The sequence below is a fragment of the Ascidia mentula genome, chromosome 6 (assembly GCF_947561715.1).
Source record: "Ascidia mentula chromosome 6, kaAscMent1.1, whole genome shotgun sequence".
Taxonomy (NCBI): Eukaryota; Metazoa; Chordata; class Ascidiacea; order Phlebobranchia; family Ascidiidae; genus Ascidia; species Ascidia mentula.
The window spans coordinates 14329858-14347186 of NC_138571.1; the positions used below are offsets into that span (position 1 = coordinate 14329858).

The 17329-nt window shown below is 36.5% G+C and overlaps 3 protein-coding genes across 3 annotated transcripts; 1 reads left to right on the top strand and 2 right to left on the bottom strand.

Moving 5' to 3' along the window:
* Positions 1-299: 299 nt before the first annotated feature.
* On the bottom strand, positions 300-7580 carry LOC145907259 (zinc metalloproteinase-disintegrin-like VMP-III). Its single transcript, XM_082994688.1, has 19 exons — positions 7517-7580; positions 7309-7376; positions 7086-7232; positions 6887-6975; positions 6664-6824; positions 6153-6226; positions 5930-6091; positions 5550-5726; positions 4916-5055; positions 4130-4309; positions 3510-3675; positions 2947-3055; positions 2480-2585; positions 2048-2243; positions 1815-1889; positions 1617-1743; positions 1262-1419; positions 676-746; positions 300-462 (listed from the first exon to the last, which is right to left on the bottom strand). The coding sequence occupies exons 1-19, from the start codon at positions 7578-7580 to the stop codon at positions 300-302; spliced, it is 2433 nt and encodes an 810-aa protein (XP_082850814.1).
* Positions 7581-9089: 1509 nt separating this feature from the next.
* LOC145905463 (anoctamin-10-like) lies at positions 9090-15037 on the top strand. Its single transcript, XM_082992671.1, has 14 exons — positions 9090-9302; positions 9394-9512; positions 9856-9984; positions 10086-10208; positions 10432-10679; positions 10905-11080; positions 11287-11435; positions 11683-11738; positions 11803-11877; positions 12299-12502; positions 13093-13284; positions 13636-13779; positions 14154-14270; positions 14623-15037. The coding sequence occupies exons 1-14, from the start codon at positions 9139-9141 to the stop codon at positions 14731-14733; spliced, it is 2007 nt and encodes a 668-aa protein (XP_082848797.1). The 5' UTR covers positions 9090-9138; the 3' UTR covers positions 14734-15037.
* Positions 14782-16654, bottom strand: LOC145905464 (peroxisomal membrane protein 11C-like). The gene is made up of 5 exons (XM_082992672.1): positions 16557-16654; positions 16231-16483; positions 15764-15942; positions 15566-15616; positions 14782-15511 (listed from the first exon to the last, which is right to left on the bottom strand). Exons 2-5 carry the CDS (start codon positions 16471-16473, stop codon positions 15301-15303), a joined length of 684 nt encoding a protein of 227 aa, XP_082848798.1. The 5' UTR covers positions 16474-16483; positions 16557-16654; the 3' UTR covers positions 14782-15300.
* Between the last annotated feature and the right edge of the window lie 675 nt (positions 16655-17329).

The following is a 17329-nucleotide window of genomic DNA, read 5'->3' on the forward strand; positions in this document are numbered from 1 at the left end:
AATTCATTCTGCTAAACCGATATCTTGCTCAAAAATTTGATCGCTGAAAAGAGAAAATAATCACAAAAAAAAAGTACCAGTACGATCTCTTTATTTGAAAACAGTAAAACTGATATCGGCTCATATATATTTAAGCAGCTCCCGTTGGTCGGCAAAGTTGGCCGAGAGTCAAACCCAGCTTTGCTGATGGGACCTTATAGGTCGATGTAGCGACCTGTATGTAGCGAAAATGATATCTCGTTAACAGCGGTTTCTTCTGACTTATTTAAACGGTTTCTACACTTATGCACACCAGCTAATTATTCTTTGCATATTTCGCACAAATCTTCATCACCATTGACGCACACTTGGTACGAACAATGAACGTAGACGTGTTGTTCATGTACAAAATCCTGATCCACAATCGTCGTAATTTCAGCACTGTATTCAGTTTCGTTCAAATTGCTTCCGCTCATTGGACACCTGCAAGAAAATGGGTGCAATCGGTTGATTTTTTGCGGTAATTTTACAAGGATTAAAGTGATGAAGCATCCAAAAATCAAGATATAGGAATAAATAATATCAACAGTTTCAGGAATTAAAGTACCAGTCTTATTTGAACTGTACAAAGACACTAAAACGCAGTGTGTGCATGCGCTGTTCATGTTCTTAAACTTTTTCAATCTCATCTCTTACCCGTCTTGAATGGTTTCGACCAACATCGTGGAAGCGGGATCCTGTGACGACGTTTCCCAGCATTCTAAAATCTACAAAATATTTCGAAAAGCATTAATTTAATATCTGTACACAGACAAACCCGGAAATTCAGTATAGCTGCCGTTTTTTTAAGTTTATTCTGCAGTTAGTTGTTCCTGTTAACAATAATACAGTCCCATCATGTATTGGAATGATGGCAATAATTGGTCAATTTACTATTCTAACTATGATGGTACATAAATATTCTTTTTATATTACGGAAGAAAACATCGACTATCTAAGAAACTTTCGTTTCAGGCTAAAATCTGTCGGTTATTTTGGACAAATTCATTTCGCTTTGTTAAAAGCATCATCTGTGTCTATAAAAAAGCAAAGCAATTATTAGGTTAAAATAAAATTGCATAGTGGATATATTTTTAAAATAAGGTGGAAATCGTCAGGGCCACTGGCAACAGAATGGGAAATGATTCCCAGAATCAATTCACAAGAAGCAAACATCGTATTGAAATGTTCCGAAGAAAAATCGCGTAATTATGCGCTGCAGTGTTTCAAAAAACATATTTACCTTGCTTTTGGTATTTGCTGGTTTTTGAACGTTGGTTGTAAATTTAGATCCAACTGGAACCTCAATCGGGTCAATCAGGTTTTCCTGAGTGCTGATTTGATCTTTTGCAGAAATTGTGATTCCAAAATCGAAATCAACGACAATCGCATCGAAATTCACTGAGTGCAATAAAATAAAAACATAGTCGAACATTTCGGACACTTCATATTGCAAAGGGAATCAAAACCTATTGTTCTATTGTACAAAATATGTGCCGTCTTTCCGGTTAAATAAGTGCTTGGACAAAGCCGAGGAAAACTGTTCACACAGCCACAGAGTCTTGTTCCGAATAAAACCATGGCAATGTACCGAATACCTGATATAATATGAGGGCTTATAACAGCTGCCGGCCCACTGTCCAGACTTCCGCCTACACCGGTTACGTTACAATAAGGAGGGTCCCACCCCACGTCACAGTGACAGTGGCCAAAATCGTTGCAAACCTACAGTACAAAATACTGTTTTTAAAGTAATGTAATGTAAATTGTTGTAAAATTATTTGACTTAAACTTACTCCTCTTGCATTACATAGGTCTTCGCACGATGTTGAATCCATTAGAGCCGAGATACATTTTGCATTCTCGCAAATCTGAATTCAGAATAGTTAGATTTCCCTAAGCTTATTTAAGGATTTTGATGGGGTAAGCTATAGCAAGCATGTACATTATTCCGTAACCAGTAAGAAGCATAATAAGTTATGAACCTCTAAACTTATTAACCTCATACTGTATTGATTTTTTTGTTTACCTGGCCGTTACCACAACTGGTTCCGTCTAGCACCAAGCCGTCAAACGCTACGTCACCACTTCCTGACGTCAGCGAAAGGCAGAGTTCATTGCTGATAAAGATGGTGAACGCCCTCCAACCACCGCCTCTATTTATCGGCGTGTGAAAAGTCAGTATGTCGTCGAAAGTGCAATGAAGTGTGCCGCAAAATTTGTCACTGAGGATAAATAGAGTGATGCCTTTACCACGCCGGGATTCGAACCCGCGCGATTTTGTTTACAAACCCTGAACACCTCTTATTCCGCTGGAACCATTTATATTCATCGAAACAATATTGCTTGAGATGTGTTTAGATTTTATGGTTTAGGTGGGTTTTTCGGTTGTAAACGTGTTTGTTATACGTACAGTTTGGAATTGCATTCAATTATTCTTAAAAATTGTCAAACACTCAACCTTTCAGAGCAAGCAATAAAATTTCCGTCAAAATCCTTTCCACAGTTTCCGAAAAGATCTCCGCGTTTATTCAGCGAATAACAAACTTGATTGGACTCTTTTGCTTCTGTTAACACAGCATTTATATCGTCATAAACATATTTTTTATGTCTAAAAAGGACAGGGGTGTAAATTTCTTAAACCAGTGAAGTCCTAAAAGTGAAATTTTTCAAAATACTTTGCGTTTATATTGTGGATAAAATATTAGCTTCGCGCGTTTTCGTTATCTTTGTTTAAGTTGTAAGAAAACACTTTTCTTGTCACTATCCAGGTAAATATTGTAACACTGGCTAATAGGCTATGCCTTGTTGTGTATTATTTCTATTGTTTGATCCCCAGTGTTATGCTTTATTTCTATTACCTGATCCCCAGTGTTGTGCTTTATTTGTATTACCTGATCCCCCAGTGTTGTGCTTTATTTGTATTACCTGAACCCCAGTATTCTTTGCAAATCTGATCTCTTGACAAACATAACCCGCTTAGACAACTTCCCTCGGGACAATTTGTTCCCTCCAAGACAAATCTGTCCATGGGACACTAAACCAAAATATATTTAAAGTAAGTGTGGCGTCATTATTCCTCATGACAACTTAAATTGAATTGATGAATATTTGTTAATTGTCATGAGGTTTTCGGGCTTGGCAGCCCAGGCTGCCATTGCATGTAATATTACTGCGTTATTTGTTAATTGCTCATCATTTATCTCAAAGGTACCCGAATGCCGAAGTAACTAATTACTTCCATAGCATTCTAAAAATGTATTCCTCAATTTTCAAACGTTCGGCATATAAGATGGCTTTTCAGCTACTGCCTGACTTTTAGGCTTGTGCATTATATTAAACGAAGTGCAATGATTTCGATAAAGAAATGCACGAATTCTCAACAAAACTAGCGTTAATTTTGTGTGCGTCGGCGTAGCACATTTTAAGAGAAGAACTTGTGAGGCACCAGTTAAAGATTTTGGGAGCACTGGGTTTACTATTGTCCCCACCTGGCCCGATGTGCCTGTGCAGTATTCAGGCAGGTCGCATTCATTGGAACCGCTGGGACGACATTCGGTTGCTTCCGCAACGAACTTGCACACGTCATCGCAACACAAGTCCTCGTAACATTCGGCGAATCCGTGCAATTCGCACGTGACTGCGTTGCAGCAGTTGCTGTGGAAATGTTTAATTTCTCAAATTATCAGGTGCTGTTTCAGAAATACAAAAATCCTCGACAATATTTAAACGACAATTGTTCATAATAGGTACAGTCAAAACCGATTCGAATTCATATCGGTAATAAAATGCGAGGGTCGAATTTTGTTTTACAGAAAAATCAGAATTTCTGTATTGGGTCGTTGGTATGACGAATACCTGAAAGCCAGAACGAGCAATGACTTTATATACATGTTACCTCTTTTCTCATACGTATATTGTAGCGCTTTACGTCATTAACTATACAGCCTATATACACTCCTACTAAGTGCAAATATACAATAACTGGCAGCAACAGCAACATAATACAATAATCAAACGTAAAACATCTAAAATATTTTAAAGGTGGGGACAAGAATCTGTTTATAACAATAAAAACCATTAAGAAAGTGCAACAAATGTAAACACCGACCTTTCACAAACATCCGGGACACCGCAGTCGCATTCCTCCCCCATTTCCACAATCTGATTCCCGCAAACCGGATCGGTGAGAATCATGTGTGCTTCGGGGATGTCCAGCAAACAGGAGTGATCTCTTCGTTGGAGGAATGTCTGCAAATCCGTCGTACTGCAGTTCGACCAGGTAGTTTGTCTGCAATATGTTGGTTCAGACATTTAGGAAAGGGTACCTTGTTACAGCATGTTCGAAAAGTTAAACTGTCTTAATGCTTCAGCAACTTTATTAAAAAATAACAAATTGAAGTTTTTACTTTCGCATCTGCACAAAGATGTTTGGTTGTGCAACACCCTATACATATTTTGAGTGTGGATCTTGATTTATAGTTTGTGAAAAAGAGTTAGTGTATCATAATACTTTCATTTAGCATTAACTGCGTGTTAATGCACAAATATGTTCGATCGAAGTTACCTGCAAGCTACTTTAGATTTTACAGCACCCTATACATATTTTGAGAGTGTATCTTATTTAATAGTTTATGGTATAGAGTTGGGGTATCAAAATACTTTTATATAACTTTAATTTCGTGTCAAAGAATGGACTAAAATCTATATGTAGCAAGTAAATCTAGGACCGAGACTGGGTTCAAACGGAAAGTGATTGTTCATTCACGAGCTGACGTAAAAGCAATTGAATATTTTACAAAACTTTTCCAAATGTTTTAAGTCAACGAAAAGAACCCAGGTGTCACGATCAAGCGCACGAAATTACCATAAACTTAAATGAACATGACCTTCATACCCGCTAAACAGCGTGGCCATGACGCATCCGAGCACATTCGGACATTCGCAATCGGATGTGTCGTCATGGCTCATTCCGAAATTATGACCCATTTCATGAGCCATCGTCAACGCCACTTCCGCCGAGCTGACCGAAAAATCCTGTGAAATATCTCTGTTTTGTTATTTGTCTGATGCTATGTCAATCCAGCATTACCATTAACACGTTATTGTCGTATATTTTTTCCATTGTAACGTGGCCAAATGGTTCGCATAAATGCTACAACTATATTTGAACCCTAAAGAAACACGTAGTGGTGACAGATTAAATAGTTTTCCAATGCTAGAGAATGAACCCATAAATTCAGTTCTTGAGCGCTCACAAAAGGTGCGAAAGCGTATAGAATTGCTGTTTTTGTTTTGAAGGCAATCCTTTATAAGTATAAGATTTTGACTTGGTTATAGAGAATCAACTGATTTTGCCGTTGAAAATAAACGTTTTCATAACAAATTCATAGTAAGTGCATGAGGACAATCACGGCAAACTACATGCAGTGGGAATGATTCCCAAAATCCATCAACATGGTTTGATGCATTCAATTTTTGCCTGCATTTCAACCTTTTTACACAAAAGCTTTTCCTTAAATTCGACTTACCCGAACTACAGCCACTGAATGGGAACTGCACATTCCGTCAATATATCCGTTCCCGACTAAAGATTTTGATGATGCGAGATCTACTATCAGCTGAGCATTGTCCGTTATTTTCCATGGGTTGTCCTCTGTCGAGTTGGCAATTTTCATTCTTCTGTACACTTGGAATTGACTCAGTGTCTAAAGAAATACGTGGAAGATTTTTCCCGAGCAAAAATTTAAAATCATTTGGTCAAGTTAAAACAAATTCTTTGAACGTGGAATGGACTAAAATGCATACGTTTATTAAAATGTTTACATACCTAGTAGAGAAATATCGAAATCTTATGATAAAGATTTATAAAAGAAATTCGTGACGTTAGTGAGTAGATTGGAATGCATACCTCTCCAGTTGGCCCATCGACCGTTATCATGTCTTCTTCGTTCCAAACTTCTATATGGTACAAGACCAGTCGTATGCGCAACTGCTGCATCACGCTGTCAGCGATATTTACGAGCGTTATAAACCGGTCTACGACAGCATCAACTGACCCCCAAGCTAAAAACTACAGCAAATATCATAGGTTAGGTTCTGGCTAGCATGTACGAGAACTGTGGTGACTTTACCTCCGAATGATCAGCAACCAAAATCAATTCCACGAACAAAGTTTGTCCGTTTTGGACTTCGCGACGAATCCTTCCTGCAAAAGTGCAACCGATTTCATATTTAATATACGTCATATAGAATTCTTATTAAGGTGAAAGGACTGCATGCTAGTACACATCCTGTTAGCTGCTGCAGACTGTTAAACGTTAACGAAAACTCACAACGTATTGTGAAAAAACAGCGTTACTTATTTTGTGTTAAAATGCAGAAATGACATTTTTGCAATGATAAGCTATGGAATCCAAAATAATGATAACGTATAGAAAAAAATCCTAAGTGATTTGTCGTAATTTTTTTGACAATGTATTTCGTCTACAATTAGGCATTGCCAGTATCACTAAAATACGTTATTGATGCATGCCAGTGGGAACTGTATCGCGAGAACCAATAGTACTGCTCGATTGCGAGAGACAAAATTGAATGGGTAATGTTTAAATGTAGTTTCCGGTGCGATAAATATCCAGTAAACACCTTGATTTTTCTTTCCAATAAATGGTAAAGAGTCATGTTTCATTGAAAGAAGTTTTTCGTCTGTTAGACGCAGAACGTGGTTCGTTTTTGGACCACCAGCAACATCGTCAGATGAAGTTGGTGACAATACCAACGTTACGTTTTCCGCTGTCACAACGCCTCTGAAACATCATAAATAATTCCTCACTAATTAATGTATGCAAATAAATGCATTTTTCCTTACCTTATTCCGTCGCATATGTTTACAGCCACTGAACTATTTGCACATCCTTCGATTGCCCCTTGATAATTACAGCTAACTGACTCGAAATCCTACAAAAAAAAACAGTCGAGGAACGATTGTGCACCGGTATATCGATACAAGAACTAAGCTCAGTCTAATGTTCAAAGAAAGACAAGCACGATTATGAAAAAAACAATACCTTTCTCCTAAACGTTAGTTTATTTCCATTTTGAAAGTAAGATGTTGAAAAATTTTGCGAAAGTAGGCTTTTGGTTTGACGCAGAAGAATATTAAACTTGTAGTTCTTGGATGTGATAGCTATTCTTTCTGCATCCTCAAATTCTCTCTGTAAAGTATTCTACTTGAGTATATGTATAACTATAAGCAGGAAAAATGGTACGAACCACATTATTTCGTCTTACTATCACAGCAATGGAATCGTCTCTCTTAACGTTGCTGAATTTCGGACAATCACTTGTTGTGGTTTGCCCTGGTAAATGCAAAGATTGCGTCTAAAACAAACGAATTGCAAGTTGCTAGTGAGACAATGTCACCACCAACTGTTTTTTGTAATATACTGTTAAAAATGTGCTTTTCTAACATTTGTTAAATAGAAAACTGATACTTTACCTATCAGAAACAAGAAAATCACAACTGAAAACTCCGCACACTTTAGATATGCATTCTGCTTCATCTTATAGTCTCTTGGTAACTTATGATATTGCAATGATTAGACATTCTGTAGCACAACGGAAGTGCTAATATTAATAGACACATTTGGCAAACAAATTTAAACCAAAGAGACGCTAGTCGACAAAACTTTTTTTTCAGTCGACAAAACTTCAAACGCACATAACTCTGCCGATACTCGTGAGATTTCGATAATTTTTTGGCAAGATGCATAGATTGACACAAAATTTATGAAAATGTAAAAAAATTAACAATTTCGAACGATTTTGTAACGCATATTAATAAGCATTGTCCTAAATTGGCTATAACTTTTTTCGTAGGTCGACAGCAAAAATAATTCAACCACCGTTGAAAAGCCCTTTAAAATCCCTTTACAGCGATACCTAATTTGTGCGCGGTTTCGTGGGGGAAATATGTTTACCGGCCAAATATTAAATATGAACGTCATAAAAAAAAGCAGTCTTTCACTTGTAACTTTGGCTACAGTTTGCCAGGAAAGACAATTCTGTGCGTTTGAAGTTTTGTCGACTGGAAAAATAGTTTTGTCGACTAGCGTCTGTTTGGTAAATTTAATCAGTCGATGTATTTAAAAATAATTGTTTAAAGCAAAATTAGTTTTACGTTTTCGGTTTGGATTGGTCGAACATTCAGAAAAAGTTTAAAAAAATAGCAATATGTTGTCTATAACTGTTCGGTGCACGTAACAAGGTGATTTCCCCGGCGACCGGACAGCTGGTTAGAAATTTAAAAGGAAAACAAAACAACTGTAACCCAATCGTGGGAACGCGGTATAATCTGTACCTGACGAGAACCTGCAACATTTTTCTTTGCAATAGCAATATTGCAAGAGTTAACATCCCTAATCGTTACTAGAACTAGGTTAAAGTAATTGTTTCGAGGAAATCCGATTATTAATTTAATGACAATTATATTGCCAGGGGCTATGGTGGTATGTTGTTGCTGACAAGCTGTTCGAGCTAGCTGGATATTACTGAAGGAAGGCCGGGGCCTTACGCAATTTATCGTGGACGCTTTCAGGACATTGAGCAGATTTGTAAAAGTTTTAAAACGAAATTTCATCAGCGTTCGCTGTCGTGTGCTTGGGAAGTTGGGAAGTACCTTATTAACTTTTAATGACCTCCTACTTAGAGAGTTTTAACACGATACTGCTTCTCTTTTACCTCCAGTGGTTTGCTTTTAATGTTGGCAGTGCAGCAACATAATACATTGAATATGTATGCCAGATTGCATAGTTTGTAATATGATTTTTTCTGTGAATGTTAATTGTGTGGGCAATGCGCAGACTGCCTACCATTTTTCAAATAAAAATTTAGTGGTACTATATACGTTATTTACAATGATTTCTGACAAAATTTTGCAAATGTACCCTCCTCTGTACACAATGTTTTTTTATCTGGAATTGAGGTTGATTGAATATTTGTTTTAAAAAAAAATAGCAATTAAAAAATCAAAATATGAGCAGAAAGTTCAATAGTATGTTTTTTCAGAATTTTGTTCTAACTTTTGTGATGTAACTGTCTGACTGTTCAATCCTTGTCAACATGGAAAAGTTGGAAAACAAACCATTAGTTGTTGTAAAACTTAGTCCAGAAGTGTCAACTGATGCAGTGGATTGGTTGATCAAACGTTTAACTGACGACAAGCAGAACAATGGATGTCAATTAGAAGTTGAACATGTGAAAGATGAAGGTATTTTGTACATAAGGTATGTTTCAAATTGTTGACTGAGCTAAGTCGATGTGGGCTCTATATGTGTGATTGTTATTTGCATAATATTTAAAGAAAACACTTTACAGCGCTTCAAAAAATCGTTTGCTGCATGGCGTCGAGATCATAGGTTTAAAGAAAGAGTACAAGGATGGCACGATGCGGGAATTTTCTTTCTCTGATGGAAGCAACTTCAAGAACTTTGAAGGTTCAAATCTTTTCTATTTATCATTCTCATATTTGTTTCACCATACACAGTTTATGGAATAGTTATTTATAGTTATTTGTAGTAGGGGAACCTGAGGAAGCCTTGTTGGATAACAGGCGAAACGTTGGTTACTAAAGTTACGTTTTGATTTTGCCAGAAGAGCTGACTATTAAATTACAATATGCCTGGCAGCAACAGAAACATTATATTTGTTATTTGCAGTGTTCATTGCGACTATAAGACAGAATATCATCAGCATCCCTTATTATATTTTGCTTGCATTGCTACTTTAGCAATTAAAAAATAATTTAGCAAACCTTGCAACCTGATGGTTTTTGTATAGATGATCACTTTTTACTGGAGAGTGAGGCTCATTACATTATAAAGAAGGAATTGGATGGTTTGCGAGCCAACGATGAGAAATTTATACCTGGACACACAACAGTCAAACTCTACCCAGGAAAATCCATATGTATGCTACATTGGTTAACTTCCTGTTAAATTTCCATTTTTGTTATTCTAGTATCAGCAACAAAGGCAATGCCACAGCTAACTCATTTTGTTTTGTTCCAGTTCGGAGATTGGAATCAAAGCAATTGGTAACAGATTGTTTTCCACTACACAACAGGGAAAATTTGCAAAGGTTGAGGATTGCCTGGTACAAAAACTTTGACTTTAGATTGGATTCACCTTTAGGTAGGCACCAAAAAATGTTGTAATTATGCATGTCCAATGATCTGGTCTTACAGTTTTAAACCTTGAATTGACTTTTACAATTTTAAGCTGATAATGGTCCTGTTAGTTAGCTAGACAGGCAGACTTTTTCTGGTAACATTTGGAATCTATAAACTGCAGAAAAGTATTTGTTTTCCATCAATTAACAAATATCTAGATGGTTACATAGTAATTTGTTTTGCAGATGCAGTTCGTGATTATTTCGGTGACACAATCAGTATCTACTTTGCTTTTCTTAACTTCTACACTGTCGGCTTGGTCCCTCTCGTCTTACTTGGCTGTCTGCATTGGTGTATCGGTAGAACCAAGTACGCTGTGGATGACAACTGGCTTCTTTCTGTAATTCACGTTGTTTGGTCGGCCGTTCTCCTTGAGATGTGGACGAGAAAATCCAATGAGTATTCCTATAAGTGGGGCAGCCTGGGACTTAAGGCAAGTAGCTTTAAAACCAATAAAAAACTAGTGTTTACTGAAGTCCACATTTATGGAAAATGTATTTCCGAAGTAAAGATCTTGGCTTTCATTTAAGACAAATTTCGCTAAACAGCTTTGTCAGTTAGTGATTCCTGGAATGGAATCAGGAATTTATTTAATGTAGTATGTTAAAGATGAATCTGTAATCATTTTAAAGGTAGATGTGTTTTTTTTTACTGGTAGGAGTGGGAAGAACCAAGATCTGGTTTCAGGGGTGCTCTTGGCACAAATGAAATCACCCAACGAAAGGAACCAACTTACCCGTATTGGAAACGTTACATGCGAGTGTATCTGATCTCTTGGCCAATTGTTGCCTTGTGCATAACAATGGCCGTTTCCTTCATGTTCTACTATTTCAGGTTGTTCCCAAATAAGTGACTTTTTAAATGTTTTTATAAAATACTCTCTACCCGATGTAGTTCATTCTTAACTGTTATCATACTGTGTTTCTTGTGTGCTCTTATGACCTATCTACCTATTTTAATATCACAATATTCATTCTATTTTATTTAATATCAGAAATGATGTGTAACTTAATTACCTGGCATGTTTTTAATGTTTCTAGTTGGGAATTTTACCTTATGGAAAAGTTTGCAAATGAGAAAGCATTTTGGGTTCCACTGTTACAAAACCTGCCCAGTGTAATTTATTCTATTCTTATAATTGTTGCAAACGGAGTGTACAGAAATCTTGCAGAATATCTCACTGACCAGGGTTCGTATAGTGTTTTTCATTTAAATTTCATTGTTGTAGTGTTTTTTTTGTTTATTTAACATCGTTTTTATAATTGACCTAGTAGGTTAAGGTTTTCAATTGATAAATATATAAAAACTTAAAATTACAAAGACTTTGGATATATATTAGAAGTCGTTATATCTGTATACAATAAGCTATCAAGAGATTTTTTAACACAAACTCTCAAACCCTGTTTTGACTTAAAAACAATTCTTTCTCTTTCCAGAAAACCACAGACTTGAGTCAAGTTATCAGAATCACCTGATTGCCAAGATTCTGCTGGTAAGGAAGCTTGTGAAATGTTTTAGCTCCACACAACAACAAAAAACATTGCTATTTTTTCTAGTTTCATTTTGCCAACAGTTTCCTTTGCCTTTTCTACATTGGATTTATCTACGAAGACATGCAGATGTTAAGAATGGTATGAATTTTCTTAACTATGCATAACATTATCTGTGATGCCTGATATAAAATCCTATTTTTATCATTTGTGAAACACGGTATATGTATTTCAATGTTGTTGTCACAAGAAGGTAACCCTCCCAGTAAGTAAACGTGTCTTGAAATTTTCACCCATTAGACAAACACATCCTGTTTGCCAGCAGGCTTGTCTACACGTCATAGCAAACAATTTCTGACCACATGACAGTTTACTTGTTGCGCATGCAGCAGTTTTAGACATTCATTCCTTTTCTGGCATTTAATTTATATCGACACATGAAATTTGTGCAAATAAGCAAGATTTGTCAACTGAAAACACCATTTATGCAAGTATTCAAGTCATTGCACAATATACATATACTACACCATTCAAAAGACAACACAAGGTTTTCTTGTTTCAGACCCTGAGAAACCTGTTTCTGGTGCACATGATAATATCGCAAGCCATGGAAACACTTCTTCCATATTGGCAATACAGACACCGGTCACGATCTCTCAACCGATCAAAGGGAAATGTTCATGCCAGAGCTGCTGTTGACCATGAGAAAATGGAGATTACAATTGCCAAGCAGACAAAGTTTGAACTGAAGAGAGATATTTATTTGGTAATGCCCTAAATTAAGCCTGATTGCACTAAACTACAGCATAGGGTTTGATTATCCGATTTACTGTAAATTGTGAATGGTAAAATTGATCATGCCCTTAACAAAAATGTCATTCCATTTGGTGCAAAAAACTAGGAGCAACTACTGTACTAAGTAACCCAAAGCTAGTATGGACATATCAAGCAGCAATAGCACTAATGAAGTGTTTGAAACATCTGCTTAATATATCCAGCATCTCCGCTTTGGCTTTTTCATTCAATGGCATTTCCTTTTTTTACCACATGACATTCAACCACATATTTCCTGTGTTTGTTGAAAATATTGTTCTGTTGTCATGTTACACGTTTCCAATGGAAAAGCAAAGGGCCCTGTGGTTTCCTGGAGAGAACAAACAATATTTCTACTATACCGACCCTGGAGGTATTCAACAAGCCATAAGTAAAAAAAAATATTTAAAAAATATCAAAAAAGTTTTGTACCCACTGGCCTATGCCATATTTTTAGTATAGATTCTATACCCAAACTTAGTTTTAGACTAATTTGATATTTTTATGTATATGGGCCACTAACACACTAACTTTTTTATTAAGGGCACATTTGATGATTATCTGGAGCTGTGGTTGCAGTTTGGTTACGTTGTACTATTTTCATGTGTTTACCCACCTGCTGCACTCTTTGCATTACTTAACAATATCGTAGAAGCACGATCTGATGCTTTCAAAATGTGCAATGTGTTTCGAAGACCTTTCAGCTTCAGATCAACCGGCATTGGTGCTTGGCAGGTAAGAAAAAACTGCCTAAAAAAAATGTTTGGTACAAAGTACTCAGAACACTGGCAGATAAAAACTGCAGTATGTGAATGAGTAGTAAACAATAAAAATTTGTTGAAAAACTATTGTATTCATTATGTGATAAATATAACTGGTCTTTTCCATCAGTATGTTCTAGCTACACAAAATTCAGTGCACACTTTTTGCTTCAATTGCCATGAAAAGCATTTTGAAATCATGGTTATCAGTTTGAATATTAACATAACTACTGTATTAAACATCAGTGTAACCATCATTTTTTAGCCTAACCTTTACTATTCAAGATTGTTTGTTCCAAGCGCCTAATCTGTTCACTTATTGCAGTATGCATTTCAAGCCCTCTCCTATTTGGCTGTGGTATCAAATCTTGCACTTATATTTCACTCGCCAAAGTTTCTAGAGTGGTTTTATGAAATATTTCCCACTGCTTCGCCGACCACTGCCCTGCTCTGTTTTGTTGTAATTGAGGTAAGTTAAATCTGACAAACAAACAGAAAAGTTTGAACTTGGTTAACTAACAAATTACAGTCAAACGAAGGCAATTATATATATTAATGACTTTTGCCAAAGAAACGAAAACCTTCGTATAACATAGATATAGTATAATAAACTTGTGAATAAACTAGTATAAACAAAAAAACATGGACCTTATGCAATTGACATGTTTATTTATTTGAGACGTTTGGTCAAAAACTTACGCCATCATCAGTTCAATACATTAATGTGGCCGTTCTTGATCCATGGTCACATAGAGCTGGCCTAACTGATGTCCCATGTAGATAAGGCTCATGTAAATCAACTGTGGTATGTAAAAATGTAACACATTTAACATGTTTTTGCAGCACATACTTCTATTTGCCCGTTGGCTGGGTTCCTATGTCATTCCACCTGTTCCACGCTGGGTTAAAATTGAAACAGGAAAACTCAACTTTTGGTCAATGCAAGCCTTAAAAAAGCAGGTAGAATGAACAGCTTGACCCAGTAGCACTTTATGTAGCTACTGACATTGCCATCTACAATTTGATCATCTATGCTTAAATACAACAGAATACTGCCACATGCTATGCACATTTGTTTTAAAATTCTTGCAATAGTAAGAACTCACTGCAGTTGTAAATATGTTTCCATGTTTTTGCCAAACTATCTCAGTCTTTCCACTTTGCAAACCATACCTATTGACTCTTTACCTACTGGTTACTTATGTGCAATCTGACTGATTAGTTAAAGTACATTCCAAGAGTCTTGTTTTTATGTTGGTGTGCGGTGGTAGTAATTTCCAGCATGTGCATGTTCTTTATGTTACCATTTCAGAGATCTGAGCAATTACGACCAGCCTCTGCAATCCGACGAAGTCTTGGTGTGCTGAGTGCATTTAATAACAATAACCCACGGAGATCTGTGGGCAGTGTATCAGACGAATGACTTGATTTCTTGACATACTATGCATGCAGTTTTTTGGTGGATTGGGTGAACCAGTATAAAGGACACAATGAAATACTTTTTTGCTTGCAATTTTTGTACACTTGCCATAGCACTAGATTTTCCATACTACCTGGTTCCTGCTCAGTACGACACACTTGCATGCACACTTGTTTCGTTTTATTCTACAGCAAAATACCATTCTCTTACTTTTTCACACATTTTTATTTGTTGATTTGCATAGTTTTCATGTACTCTTTTTTCCGAATTCGCAAATGGAGAATACAGGAAAGACACAAAGTTTCAATTTCTGTAATTACAATATAACACGAGCAACGAAATACAAAAGCATTGGCACTTTTTTCCGAAAAGAAAACACATTGTTTTTACCTTTGAAGGTAATAAAATTTTCGATCAAACAACCAAACCAAATATGAGCTTCACCTGCAAGACAGCACATGCAATAAATAAAATTAGTTTATTGTGAAGTCATAATTGCGTAAGCGCATTTTATTTCACAAATTGCAAGAAATTGACTCAAAAAAGTGCATTAGGCAAAAATCACTGTGATTATTTTGAAACCATTTTTACCAAACCAAAGGATGAAGAAATAATGCCAAGAATACCAACAGTTTTGTTACTCAACTTCCCAGACCACAGTTTGCCACCAGGCAACCAATGAATGGCCATGCCAAGGTTGGTAGCACTTTCGACAATTGCAATGCATTCTGTTTTCCAAATGTCTGTCACCATGGATTTATCCACTTTGCCACTATCAGATCTAAAACAGAAAACTGTATTGAGTTCTGCATGCAATCAAAAGTCGCATTTTTACCTTTTGGCCATCAAGTACTTTTTCCTGGCAGTTGCAATTTTCCACAGAGACCTATTGAAGCAGAAATGTACTCTATTACTATTGCTAATAAATGATAAAATGTACTATATTATATATTTCATTCGAGGCTAGTATGTTTTAGTCATAACTAGACTATAGGGAACACCTTGGCAGACTAGTTCAGCATTAAATGCATACCTGAGGATGTTAATGCACAAGGATGTGATCCATGTCAGTAGACCAGCAATAAGCCACAGAGCAGCATTTGCCGAGATAAGGCCTTTTTGAGCTGCCCATCCAATATGCTCAATGGGGAAGAAGGCTTGGTTCACAAAGTTGCTTAATATGTTCATGAGTCGGAGAACCTGATCTTTCTCCTAGTAAGTAAATGTTTATAACACACAAAAAACACAGTTGGGCCTAGTTTGATAATTATTGTTGATGTTTCACTATACTTATGTCAGGGCTTTTCAGCAAAACCATTTCACTGATTATTAAAAAAAAACATTGGTAATTATTGGCTCTGTCAACTTTCAGAAAACCTGCATTTGCCTTAGAAAAGAAGACCTACTTTTAAATTTTCTATTCTACCAACTTCAACACAAGCTATAAATGACACAAAAAAAGTCGGCCAAATTATTTTTATTGCTTCAATTTCTACTTACATTCTTTCCTAATCCATACGACAAGGTGACCGCCAACATGGACATATCGTCGAATAAACGAAGAATCGTTCTGCAGCCATTGAGTTCGCTAACAATGGTAAGAAATTTGGAGGAAAGTTTTTGATCTTGTTCGGTCAGTCCGCCAGCCAGGCATGCAACGTAAGTTGCTGTGCGAATTATCTTATCCCTGCCTCTGTACGTTTCAAGCAATTTCACCGTGTTTGCGAAGCATTTTCCAGACATGTTTTGAGATCTGTGATATCGTAAACAACGCGAAATTCAGTGATAAATATATGCGGACAGTAAATTCACTTTTTATGACTAACCCAGTGCAGCACAACGCGGATAGGAAGTTAATGCAACTCTTTTCTGAACCAGGTCACGAAGTTACCAAAATTGCAGCGGCTCCTGTCTTACGTGTTTAATGAAGCGTGCAATTCTGATGCAGCAACCCAATCAACCGTGAAATACCAAGAAATCCCCATATATTTAAACCAATCAGAGACGAGAACTTCAGGTAATTTTCCCATGTTGTGGTTGTCAACAAGAATAAGATGTGTTTGTCAATTGAAGACCATCCTTTGCTTATTATTTCACACTCTGCTCATTGAATGATGACATAAAAAGAGCTTTGCCAAACTATCTTTTACAAGTCGCATTTTTGTCATACAGTTATCGACTTCGAAAACTCTCAGTATGCAATCATAAACCCAAATAACTGGAAAATCAACACAACCATTTTATTTGCTGCAATGTGTCGTGTATTTGAACATGACATGTAAAGAAAAGGCGAATAATGCGCGATATATTATTCTGTGACGTGTTTGGGGAATATGGTAATGACGTTATAATCGTGTATTGTTGCAGAACAACAAGTAGATAAAAACAATCGCTCTTTGTCACATATATACCTCTATCACCAGTTGTGACATAACAAACTCGCTAAAATAACTCTCTCATACATGATGACGTCACAATTCATTCGTTCAATTCTGAATTCGTGTTTAGAGATGAACCAGACGAGGCAGACATTACATCATGACTGACGTCAGAGGATTGTAAGTTCTGTTTGTCTCCTGATCCTGCTCCACTGCTGTGG